This window comes from Sinocyclocheilus rhinocerous, unplaced genomic scaffold (genome assembly GCF_001515625.1).
Source record: "Sinocyclocheilus rhinocerous isolate Xijiao unplaced genomic scaffold, SAMN03320098_v1.1 scaffold28, whole genome shotgun sequence".
NCBI lineage: Eukaryota > Metazoa > Chordata > Actinopteri > Cypriniformes > Cyprinidae > Sinocyclocheilus > Sinocyclocheilus rhinocerous.
This window is the reverse complement of record NW_015652416.1, coordinates 1,450,926-1,463,198: the sequence shown is the minus strand read 5'-3', so window position 1 is coordinate 1,463,198 and position 12,273 is coordinate 1,450,926. Positions and strand designations below refer to the sequence as shown.

Genomic DNA, 12,273 nt, shown 5'->3' with positions numbered 1-12,273 from the left:
TTCTCTTTCCGAAGCATGAATCAATAGTCATTTAAAGCGCTTTATTAAGTGGCTCAAACACAAGCTGTGCTCAGACCTCTTCTAATCATAAACAAGGTGCTGACTCCGTATTTGTGACCTTTGGCAAATCCAGTCCATTCTTTTCCATTAACCTTCCCAGCTTTGCCATTTCTCTCTCGTTCTCTGTCTCTCCGGGGGAGTTTTCCTCTCAGTCAAAGCTGCTCCTAGTGTTTGTTGCTCAGAGGGATTGTTAAGTATCAATTCCTAGTGTCACCTTTGTGGGTTTTATTTATTTGTCGGCCTGCTGGTATGGAACACAGCGCAGGCATCACTCAGGTAGATGGATTATAATTCACCTGCAAGCCCTCATCAATCTCCACAATTTGACTTCCTGCATCACGTACAACTGTTACTGTCATATTAAAGCACTGCATTATAAAGATCAATGGGTTTTTAAATACGCTCTAGCTAAAGGTGATTGGTGACATTAAATGGAGAAAAAAAGGCTGATAACTGTCACGCAGATAAGAAGCCTCACCAACTTGATGAGGGTTCCTACAAAACAATTACCGTAACATACGCTCTGACGTTTAGGATTAATCAAATCGCATGTTTCCAACCTAATCATCACCTGATGATTTCCAGAAAATGGATACCAAAAGCATAACATCTTCTCGGAGAAGAATTTCAAGCAAGCTTTCTTTCGCTGTGCAGTTGAGCAGAAGAAGCATATGGCTGTGCTTTCCTTCCTACCGACTGTTTAACCCTGCTAATGTCCCCCAGTAAGGAGCTCCGGAGGCACTGGAGACTGTGCAGCAGTCGACGCTCGTATGACAGATGGCTTATTGTCACTTTGTTTGGGCTGTTGCCTGCTGGGCTCAAGTAGGAAGTGAAGACCGGAAGCATTCATATTCTTACAGCCATACACTACACTAAGCAAAGTAAACGGGTAAGACACAGTCAGTGCAATTTATTTATTTATTTTTTACTTTTATTCATCAAGGATGCATTACATTTGTCAAAAGTGACAGACTGCTGGTTTTATAAATGCTAGAAAGTTGTCTTTTAAACTTTCTAGTCCTGAATAAAAAATGTATCACAGTTTCAACTAAAATATTGAGCAGCACAACTGTTTTCAATATTGATAATAATAAGAAATGTTTCTTGAGCAGCAAATCAGCATTAACTATCTTTACATTTTTTTTTTTTTTTGCATTTGGCAGATGCTATTATCCAAAGCGACTTACAATGCATTCATGTTTTTCATTGCATTTTATCAGTTCATGCATGATGCATGAACGAATCCATGAACTTGGTGTTGCTATCGCGATGCTCTACTCTTTGAGCTGCATGAATACTATCTGTCTGTCTGTCTGTCATGAAAAATTAAAGATTTGTTTGTGTGTATTTGAAAGAAGTTTCCAGCAAGGATTTATCTGATCAAAAATACAGTAAAAACAATATTATAGTGAAGCATAATTTCACTGTACAGCAGAAGTACACCAAATAATGATCTTTAAAAAAGCATCATATGACCCCTTTAATACATTTTCAAATGTAATTTGTTCCTGTGCTGCAAAGTTGAATTTTCAGCTTCATTACTTCAGTCTTCAGTGTCACATGATCCTTCACAAATCATTTTAATATACAGATTTGCTGCTTAAGGAACATTTATTATTATTACCAAGGTTGAAAACAGCTGTGCTGCTTAATATTTTGTGGAAACTATGATAAACTAACATTCAAAAGTTGGGGATTAAAAAAAAAAGAAATATACTTTTATTAAACAAGGACACATTAAACTGATCAAAAGTGACAGTTTATGGCAAAAGAAATTTGTTACAAAAGATTTCTATTTCAAATAAATGCTGTTCTTTAAACTTTCTATTAATCGAAAAATCATTGAAAAATGTATCAGTTTCCACAAAAATAGTAAGCCGCAAGGATTGTTGCCAGCATAGATAATAATAACCATTATTGACAATTTGAGCACCAATAATACTTTATAATAGTTGAGCACCAAATCAGAATATGAGAATGATAAGAAGTGACACCAGCTTTGTCATCACAGGAACACTTTTTAAAAAAAATATATTCAAATCGAAAGCAGTCTATCTATTTGTAAGGCCTATTAACATTTAAACTTCAAAAATTTAATTTAAACTTTTTTAAAACAAGATCAATCTAACATTCAGATTTGTCCTGACAAACTTAGCTTTTCTACTTAAAAATTACAATCGTATGAATTTCAGCTAATTTTACTCCTACTTCCTTACGTTGAACTTCAAACTGCAACCCCTGTTGGCTGCCTCAATTAAAATACATTCTTAATTCAATTCTGAAAGCTTTCTAGGCCAGACCGCTATTCATTCTGCCTCCTCTCTCTGATGTGTTCCCCAGTGATAAAGTAAGAGGTGTACGCAAGTGCATAGATTACCAGCCCTTAACCAATCATCCGAGACAGGTCCACTCTGCATTAGCAGCAATGACCTTTACATGCCAGTGGTGACAGTCACCTGTCAGCAAGGTCTCACTCCTGGCATTTTCAGGGCTGAGAAAAATGATGAGAAATAATTAAGCCCGACAGTCCTCTAGGGTTAAACCAGGGCTGCGAGTCATCATTCCAGAGCTCTGTCACAGGGGTCAGAGGTCAAAATCAGCCAATGATATGACCTCCACATCGTGGCCGTGATCCCACAGCTTGGTGGGAGGATCGCCAAAGACAGATCAGGTTATCAAACCGAGCTTCCCCTCCGAGAAGAGTGATGCATTCAAATCATAATGAAACCTAACCTGTACCACACTGGTATTTTCATCACCCTGCAGTTATAAAGAGCCAGAGAGGTGAACATGCATGCAATTACTTCACAGAGAGAGGCATGTGCTTCGAATGCACACGTTATAATAGACAGTAGATGACAGGATGTGGCTGGAAACGGCTCAGATGTGGCAAGCTGGTATTATTTGGGCTCTTTCCAGTCAATAAGGAAAATGAATGTTCCCTCACCTTATTATGAACACAAGCTGAGACTGTTTTCCTGTCATCCGTCCTGGCAAAACACGCGTACTGATGGGACACAAGCTGTTTGGAACTGAAGGGGGGACGCTTGCGATGACTTGTTTACCCGGAGCTTTTCAACTGAGGTCAAACGTCTGTAGAAAACACATGGAGGCATGTAGAACACCGCTTCCCCTCACGATTTGTACTAATCAAACATATGGCATGAGGAGAAACGAATAAACCCTTAATATTTGATCTCTATAAAATGAGAGTAAATAACATTAAAATTCAGTTTAAATCCATTGTAAATTCAGCCTCGAGCATATTTATCTTATCTGGACTATAAAAAGTGTGTATAATCTTATTGAGGTGGAGCAGTGCACACACCTGGTTTTTTTTCTTCTTTCCTAGCCTGCAGTCAAACACTTCTGCAACTCCTGCCTCACACCCCCCAAACCCCCCACCTCCTCATGCTGAAACCCATTACAGAAATACAATTTCTAATGCCTTCACACAGGCCCGCGATCGACTGCAAACAAATTTATATTCAGCCCGTAAACAGAAAGCAGCAGAGATTTATTTATTGAGCGGAGAGGAGAGAAACAAGCTAGCGCGTGAACCCTGGGTAACCCCACAGCTGACATGAAGATGGATAAGTGTACCATGCAAATGTACAGAGGGAAGGGATATATTGCACTCCGTCATTCAGTGCATTGCTGCCCGTAGAATTCCATTTATTCTTCCAGCTGGGACCAGATCTCTGGGGTTACGAGTGCACAGTTATACATTGTTGATTATTTGAGATTGTTTTTTAATCACTGCAGAGCCCTAGTAAAACTCTTTATTGGTCATATAAGCAGAAATCTCTCCTTCTGTCCTGTGAAGTAGTTCAAATGCATTTGCATTGATAGTTTAAATGCTAACAATATCATAACTATTAGGTCTATTATCATTTTGTTATTTTGTGATCTGCTTTCCTAATTAACATTTTCCATTTCATTACTAAATCACATTTTAAAATCCAACTAAAACGATCATAGTCACCTCAATATGGCATTAGCAACACCAAATTGAGTCCAATTCCTGGATTCCCATAATGGCTTCAGTGCATACATTTTGTATCCCAAAAGCATAAATGTAAATGAACTTATAGCTGAGACTGTTGTTTCTGCACATGTTTAAGTATTTCTATTTTCTGACTTTGACCAATGTTGAAATCTTTTGAACCAATAAGAGCTACTGGAAGGAGAGACCTTAAAGACCACATATGCTACGGCTAAATAGATTTGAGAGTGTTGTACTCCTGATAACCTCTAAAGGTCATATCTCTGGTGATCTCTGTCTAATGCTCTATGACTTTGGTCAAACTTTTTGGAATGTCATCTGTAAAATATTATGGAATGTGCATGTAAAATATTATATAAATTCTTGTCATACTTTGCAAACAGTTCAAATTAACACACTAGGGTTTTAAAAGTGCACATGCACACTTGGTACATTAAGGAGCTATTTCTTAAAAATTTGACTTAAATTAAGATGTTACCATATGATGCACATTTAAGGTTAACTGAAAAAAAGAATAATGGAGCATTAATCATCATATTCCATATGTCACTTCAAGTTTAATAGGCTGATTCGATTATTGCACATGACGTTACAAACATGTAAATCTTATTTTAACAAAGAAAGAAAAAAGGAGAGAGAGAAAGAAAAGTACGCTGTAGCTAATACGGTGTAATAGTTAGGATCTGTGTTATTTCTCGTCGAAAGTAAAAGAGGCTGGTCAAAAACTTCCTATACGTCTGTACATACTACTCCTGTGATTATTTTATTATTGTTTTATTTCAGGCATTTATTTCAAATTACGAGAATGTTAATGAAATAATAAAGTATTGGAAAAAGTTTTTTTTCTTTTATGCAGTATATAAAAACCAGCATGTCTATAATAAAGTTTAGCATAAAACGACGCAACGGTTATAGGCTTATCTTAATAAAACTTTGACTTTGCATTAGCCTTTAATTTATTATTATTATTTTATGAAACAACTATTCAACGAATTCAATTATTTAATAATCTTGTCAGTTTGGCTTGCCATTTGTTTAGGAAGAATAAATCAAAGTTAACCTAAAAAATTAAATACTTTTTTGTATAAAGCGGTTCATTATTGCAGGGGAGGCAGCTGCTAATTATCATTTGACCGACGAATGACCTGCACCGACAGCTGTTTAGAGCACACATAATCACTCGGAGATCTCATACAATGACCTGATAATTCCATTTTAACATCATTTCAGCTGTTATGTTAAATTCCGTATGGTCTAGAATTCAAAACAAGAGTTTCAGTTTTCCGAGGAATGTAGGAGATATCTTTGAGTTTGATAAAAAAAATCGGAATATGAAAGAAGATGGTCGAAAAGAGCTCAAGAAAGGAATGCAAGTGTTAACGTGGTTTACCGGGATGAGTAAAGGCCTGAGAGCTACGTGCACATTTCTAAGTTTCTTTTTAAAGTTTCAATGAGCAACAAACGACACGTTTTATTTAAAAAGCGTGAACCACAAAATCCATGCCTTTCTTATTAACAACTATTGACAATGGCTTAAGACCTTATTCCCTAAGCTTTATGCATTTCGGTTATAAGCTAAAACAGCTATACTGACTAAAAACGGCATTGATTTTCTGTAAGTGCTAATTTGAAACGCAGATATGGATGGACTGGGCCTTCTGAAAACACACACACACAATATTCCGCCAAATTTGTATTGAAACTTAAAATTAAAACACAATGCACGGCCTATCAGTTGAGTAAATTAAAATAACATTATCTGGAGAACAGGAATTATTGTCTGGATCTGAAACAACCCGTTTATTTATATTCTAAATGTCACAAATGCCTTGACATTTGTGCAAAATTCTCAGCAAAATGAAGTGCGCTTTAATACAATTCAACATTATCCATTATGAAATGAAGTACTGATGTTGACCCCACCCCCCTCCGCACACGCGCGGGCACACACACTCCACGAGACCTTATTAGCAGGTCAAATAAGTCATTCAAACTTGCTTGCTTTGGTAAATTAACGCTCACTCAGATGAAAGAGATGTCCGGCTATTGGCCAAGAGTTAGAGGGCACGTCATCCCCATCCATCACCGATCGAATGTTTCTACAAGGCATGTCCCTGTCTAGATCGGTGCCTCTGTCCTTTTGCGCGCTATGTGTGGCGTCTGTGGATGGAGTTTCTGTCGCGTCCATCCTCGGATGAAAATCTGGAATATATGAGATGCGGTCATGAATTCTTATCAAGGGTTCAGGGACACAACGTCACTGTTCATCAAGGGCTATCATGCTACTGGAGTAATGCGTCTGCATCAGGACCACGGAGCTACTGACTTCCCAGGCAGAGAGGAGGGACATGTCAACACCGAGGCGGATTTTCTTCGGTATCATTTAACGAATCTCAGTGCCACGGCCACAGGCGCATGTTCAAAGCCCTGTGAGGACCCTGGCCGTGCTAACTCGACCAGACCCCCCTTCCCCCATAATCAAGATTTCTATAGACCAATGCACCCCATCCGACCCCAAGTCCCCTCCTTCCAAAGCTGTCGTGAGCAGGGTCCCTCCTCAGACACTTTAAGAACTTTCTCCTGCGCGCATTGTGAACTCGGCCCTGTCAACAACACACACCTCGATGTGCACACATGCGACGGCCCAGTGCTTCACCCTGCAGTTGAGGACAATAATACCAGACACGAGGCACTAAAAACGTTCAATGAGACATTGCAATGCGGAAAGACATTCGAATGGATGAGAGTGAGGAGAAATCAGTCCCATACAGGTAAGTTGACTAGTTTTCTAGTTTGATTAACTTTTCTGCGGCGCACGCTTACAGCTAAATGATGCATTGACCGACTGTACTTTGGCCAACATCTCTGCCTTTTCAACTCTAAAAATCCTAGTGGCTTGATTTAAAATATAATGCTAAGTGTGTTTTATAACAAACTCGTTTTTTTTATTTTCTCTGGCTGAGAGTAGTGTATACTGGGTAGGACAAGAACTTTTCTGCAAGTAGAAATTAATCATTGGAGGTGGAGCTATGTGTGTACATGTTTGGCTGTACTTGCAAAGGCCATTTTTTTTTTTTAAATGTACTAACAAATACAGTGAAACATAATAAATTGTGAGAACATTTTAAGTGTTATGCATTATCTGACTCATTATATCAGCCAAATAATGTTTTATTTTAAATTTACCCATATCAACAGGTTTGAATAAACAGTTAGGGTTTAGTAAATATTATAACCTAAAAACCTTAATGTGCATGAAAAATGTAATGTTATATGCTATATATATATATATATATATATATATACGTGTGTGTGTGTGTACATATATATATATATATATATATATATATGCATGCATACCTCACAAAAGTAGCAAAAGTTTTAAGCTGATTATGAAACTGATTCCATCCTGTGCAGATATGGCACGTGTCAGGGCCAGGGAATATTTGCCTCACAAATCAGGCTGCCTGCCTGCTGAAAACCTTTAAAATTTTAAGGAGAGTGTAATATATAAGATCTGCTCTGGTGCTTAAATGGGTCGGCAACAACATGCCAGGCAAAATTCCTCCATTTTTATAAATACCACATTCCATTCTATTCTGAATGTTCTTCCCCTTAAAAATCCTCTCATCGACAAGAAGCAGCCCAGGCCATATTTAAAGGAGTCCAGCACCCCCTAGCTCTCCATTCAGAGCCAAATAAACTTCAGAGGAACACTTTTCCTCGACAGAGCCCTAAATCTTAATAGAGACCAATGTTTATATGTTGCAATTAATTTTCTATATTGAATGTCGGAAAATGTCTGTCAGAATCTCAGCGTAATCCTTAACTGGAATAATGATCGGATAGGTCTGCGTTTAATGCAGTTCAAATGTGAGTTACTTGACATGTGCTCATAAAATGTCACGCTCAATGACATTTGACCTGTATTATAACAAAGTATTTCATGTTTGTTGTGAGAGCTTTGCGTTAAATTGTGAATCGCTCGTCCCCCTCAATAAATCACAATATATGTAATAGGTTGATGGTAAAACCAAGAAGAGCCCTGTTTGATTTGTCATTTCCTACAAATCAGTAATACAGCATTCATATGGTTTCCAGACTGTCAAGGAGAAGAATGTCTGGCCAGGCCACACTGATGATCTAAAATAACTCACAGGCAAATATGTCAGCGAAAAGGTCATTTCGGGCTATATCGCCCAGCGTATGAACAGCAGCTGTGGTCAGGAATCAGAATGGAGAGGCCTGCTATATCAAATCCCAAAAGCTTGAATGGTGGCAAGGCCAAGAGTTTACCATTTGTTTACTGTAGCTTCTGCTGTTTGTTTTTCTCCTGCGTATCCACCCACATTCACCTAGAGACACAAGAAAGAGGCATTGCTTGTCATCAGGTACAGTACATATTTGGAAGAAAGTTGGGGTCCAAACAACTTTGGATTTCCATCGACCTTTATTTGTATGCATACAGTTTGGAACGACATGAGAGTGAGTAAATGACGATTTCATTTTTGGGTCAACTTTCCGTTTAAAGAGGAGTATCTTTATAAGTTGTGACCTTCCCTCTGTGGTTAATGTCTTTGGATTTATCACAAGCCTTATGGAGAAAGCGTTGTATGATGATATATGAGAGGTCTGTCAACAAGTGCTTAAGATAATACTCACATCAACACAGCAGCCAAAGTCAAATGTTAAATGGTAGGGTGAATGTTTATTGTCTGCTCTGTTACTTAAGTTCATTATGACGTAATGCAAAAAAAGAAAATAAAAAATTGTTAACAGTATTAAAGGGGCAGTTCACCCAAAAATGAAATTTTGGTCATCCATACCTGAGTGGCTTTAATTTTTTTGCACAACACTGGAACTCATTGAGATATTTTTCAAAATTTTTCCACAGAAGAAAGAAAGTCGTACAGTTCTGGAATGCCACAAGGGAGAGTAAATGATGGCAGTGTTTTCATTTTTAGGTGAACTATCCCTTTAAGTGAAAGATTCCATGCATTGTGAGGGTTATTGTTCTTACTGGGCAACATCAAAATGTTTTCTATACTCAACATGAATAAAAGCTTATACAGAGTGTCTGACTGGATCCCCCAGTACAGTGCACATAGTCCCCGTGCGTCATTCTTCAATTATACCCTGACAGCACCTGAATTACTGTGGGCTGGATGCCCAGATGACCGAGGCAATCTGTATCGATCCCCCACCCCCCATTCCCCTGCTCTCTTTTAGGCTTAGTGGGCCACGTCATCCCTCTGGCTGGCTGGCCATTTCCAAGTTTGCAAGTCATTCCTCAAATGTTACATTTGATTCCTTTATGCCTTCTGGCAACTGCCAATTCTATTATCCAGAAACTCATTCATCAGTGTTTTCATGCTCACTTTTTTATTTCCTAAGGAAATTGCTTAATTACTTAATATTTGTCAGTTAATGCACTGTTTGTTAGAACGTCCCTTGTGAATATTAGCGGTGACCCTACAATTGCTTTTTTCATCTCTCGGTTTACTTTCATTTGCATGGCGAGAGCGAGATAACGATCGCTCTCGAAATCAACTGTATAATCAACTGTTTGTGCTCTGAGCCTGAAGAGAAAGGGTGAGGGCTTGCTATTAGTGACACATTTATTCAGGTTTTTGGAAAGCGTTTCAATTGACTTCATGCAAGAAAATACAAGCAAATAAATGCACAATGTTTTGGTTGCAATAACAAAAGCAAGTCTTTTAGCCAGATATTAGGGCTTTTTTTTATTATTGCATCCAAAACACTGCAGTTATTTGTCTTCTGTCTTTGTATGTCCTCCGTCTGTTCAAACTGTAGGTCCTTGACTGCAATGACATGACTACAAACACACTCATACACATGGTGTGCAGATGGCACAGAGGTTAGAGAGACACTTGTGACTGTAGCAGTATGTGAGGGCTCAATGCGTCTCTGTCACTCCAGGGGATTTTCCCGCCTGACCCCTGTGTGTGTGCTGTAAAGGAATGTGCAACTTCCTGTGTGCTTCCAAAAGCAAACACCACAAGCAAACAACAAAACATGAGCTTGATTTCCATTAAAACAGCGGTTAGTTGACTAGCTCGGTTAAACTGCAGATTTAATGCTATTCTAAATTAACAAAGAAAGGCAGATTTGGATGCACTTGGTTTTCAATTAATTTGCAGGGCATACTAGGTTGGGCAAAGTAGTCATGTAGCACCAAACTGCAAAGCAGCATCTTTAGCAGATTTTTATGGCATGCCGTGATGGACAGTACGTCTGGCCCCTGTCCTGCAGTCGTCTGTGAGGAGCAAACAGACAGACAGTCCTCTATTTAGCTCATACAGACAGGATCTCTGCATTCAGGTGAAGGTCATGCAATCACACTCATTCACTATTAAACATACTTTCAGCAGAATGAGTGACCATCCTGGAAACCCAGCAAATACAATTTCTGCTATTAAAAACAAAAATGTTCAATCAAAATGTGATTACAATTTCTAAAAGTTGTGCTTGCTAAGTCTGTATATATTTTGAATATATCTAAACAAACTCATCAACATTGATTGCACTTTACTTTCTCTTACAAAACAGTACAAATACCTTAAACTGAATGCAAAGGCATATTTAGTAATCATACTGATTTAAATATCACTGTTAAACTCACTTTTAATCAGTCGAACATAGCCTTTGATACTGCATTCTATCTACGTTTTTATAGAGGTCTTTTAACATAATTATTTAATATTAAAATATTATATTGGCACAATAAGATTTTAATAGTATTTTATTTTATATACACAAATTGTACATTGATAACGTGCCGTTTTGTACATAAGAGTAGATAATTTGATTTCCAGTTGCGCGGCTTAAAATAAAGAGCATCATTAATAAATGCCAATAATAGTTTATATGCATATTTAGCGATTGTGTAATTGAATATATTAACAGTGAAATAAAAACGGACGTGTTTTCTTTAACGTGTTTTTCAACAGTTTTAAAAGCTGACATTTGATTCGATCTAAGATTATAAAAATTCACATTTTTGATCAAACACTGTCATTCTGTTTTAAAATATCATACATTTTTTGTTAAGCTGTACAAATGTAAAATAGCATGCAAAGATGTCAAGCACTGCATTTTACAGTGAATCTTTATTCGCTTGCTTGTTAAAAATATAAAGCTTATGTTTTACTAATATTTATTGCATTGCCTTCACAGCTCAGATATATCTGCTGAAGACGGACCACGGACGAGATCCTGAGGAGGACCCCTCGAGTGGAGCAGCACGAACAAATTTTACAACCAGACAACTCACAGAACTGGAAAAGGAGTTTCATTTCGACAAATATCTGACTCGAGCTAGACGGACAGAGATCGCAAACAGTCTCCAGCTGAGCGAAACACAAGTGAAGATCTGGTTTCTAAACAGGCGCATGAAACAGAAGAAAATGCTGCGGGAAGGCCTATTTCCAGGACTAATGCTGATTTCTGGGTGTGATGAGGACTCGAAAAAAACTGACACTTGTTCATCTCCTGACAAAAGATCATTTCTGGTAGGGTAAGATTGTGGGACGGCTACACTAAAATCTGAACGCTCACGTGAATGCGTTATAACGAGAGAGTGAACGATTAAAATATATTTACACACCCAAAAATGAAGTATGCCACCAAACATAAATATTTATTTGTCGATCCAACTGTTTAAGAAAATAAAGCAGTAACTCGCTATAGTAAAATATTGAGTTTACACACCTGTTGAGGCAAGCGGAGAAATCTTGATTTAATTAAAATGCACTTTATAGGTATTTCTTACTTTAAAATGTTATAATTGTTTATATGCTATATATATATTTTTGTCATTCTGAATCTGCTTCTGTTATTAAAGATCAGAAAATGAATCGTTAATATTAATAGATCTCATCAGGGTCCAAAAATTAACCAGGGTTTAGGGCAAAAGTGCCACGACAAGTGACAAAAATGCCCCAAATATTTATATAATCTAAACTACCTATATTTTATGCCGTTACATCACAGGCATATCTAGTTATGAGTTTAAATATTTGACTAAAATGTACAGCATACAGCATGTTTTATTTATGACACACAGAAAATGCCCTCACAAAAGTAAAAATGCCCAGGGGGCAATTATCGCTTATTAATAAAAAAATAGCAATAATTTCTGACACTGGTCTCATCTGATTATTATTCCTGGCTCTAAAACAAAATCG

The 12,273-nt window shown here is 37.6% G+C and overlaps 1 protein-coding gene across 1 annotated transcript; it reads left to right on the top strand.

Annotated features, from left to right (window-relative positions):
* The first annotated feature begins 6,167 nt into the window (after positions 1–6,167).
* Positions 6,168–11,617, top strand: LOC107714959 (homeobox protein Hox-C1a-like). The gene is made up of 2 exons (XM_016520957.1): positions 6,168–6,837; positions 11,264–11,617. Exons 1-2 carry the CDS (start codon positions 6,291–6,293, stop codon positions 11,605–11,607), a joined length of 891 nt encoding a protein of 296 aa, XP_016376443.1. The 5' UTR covers positions 6,168–6,290; the 3' UTR covers positions 11,608–11,617.
* The last annotated feature ends 656 nt before the right edge of the window (positions 11,618–12,273 follow it).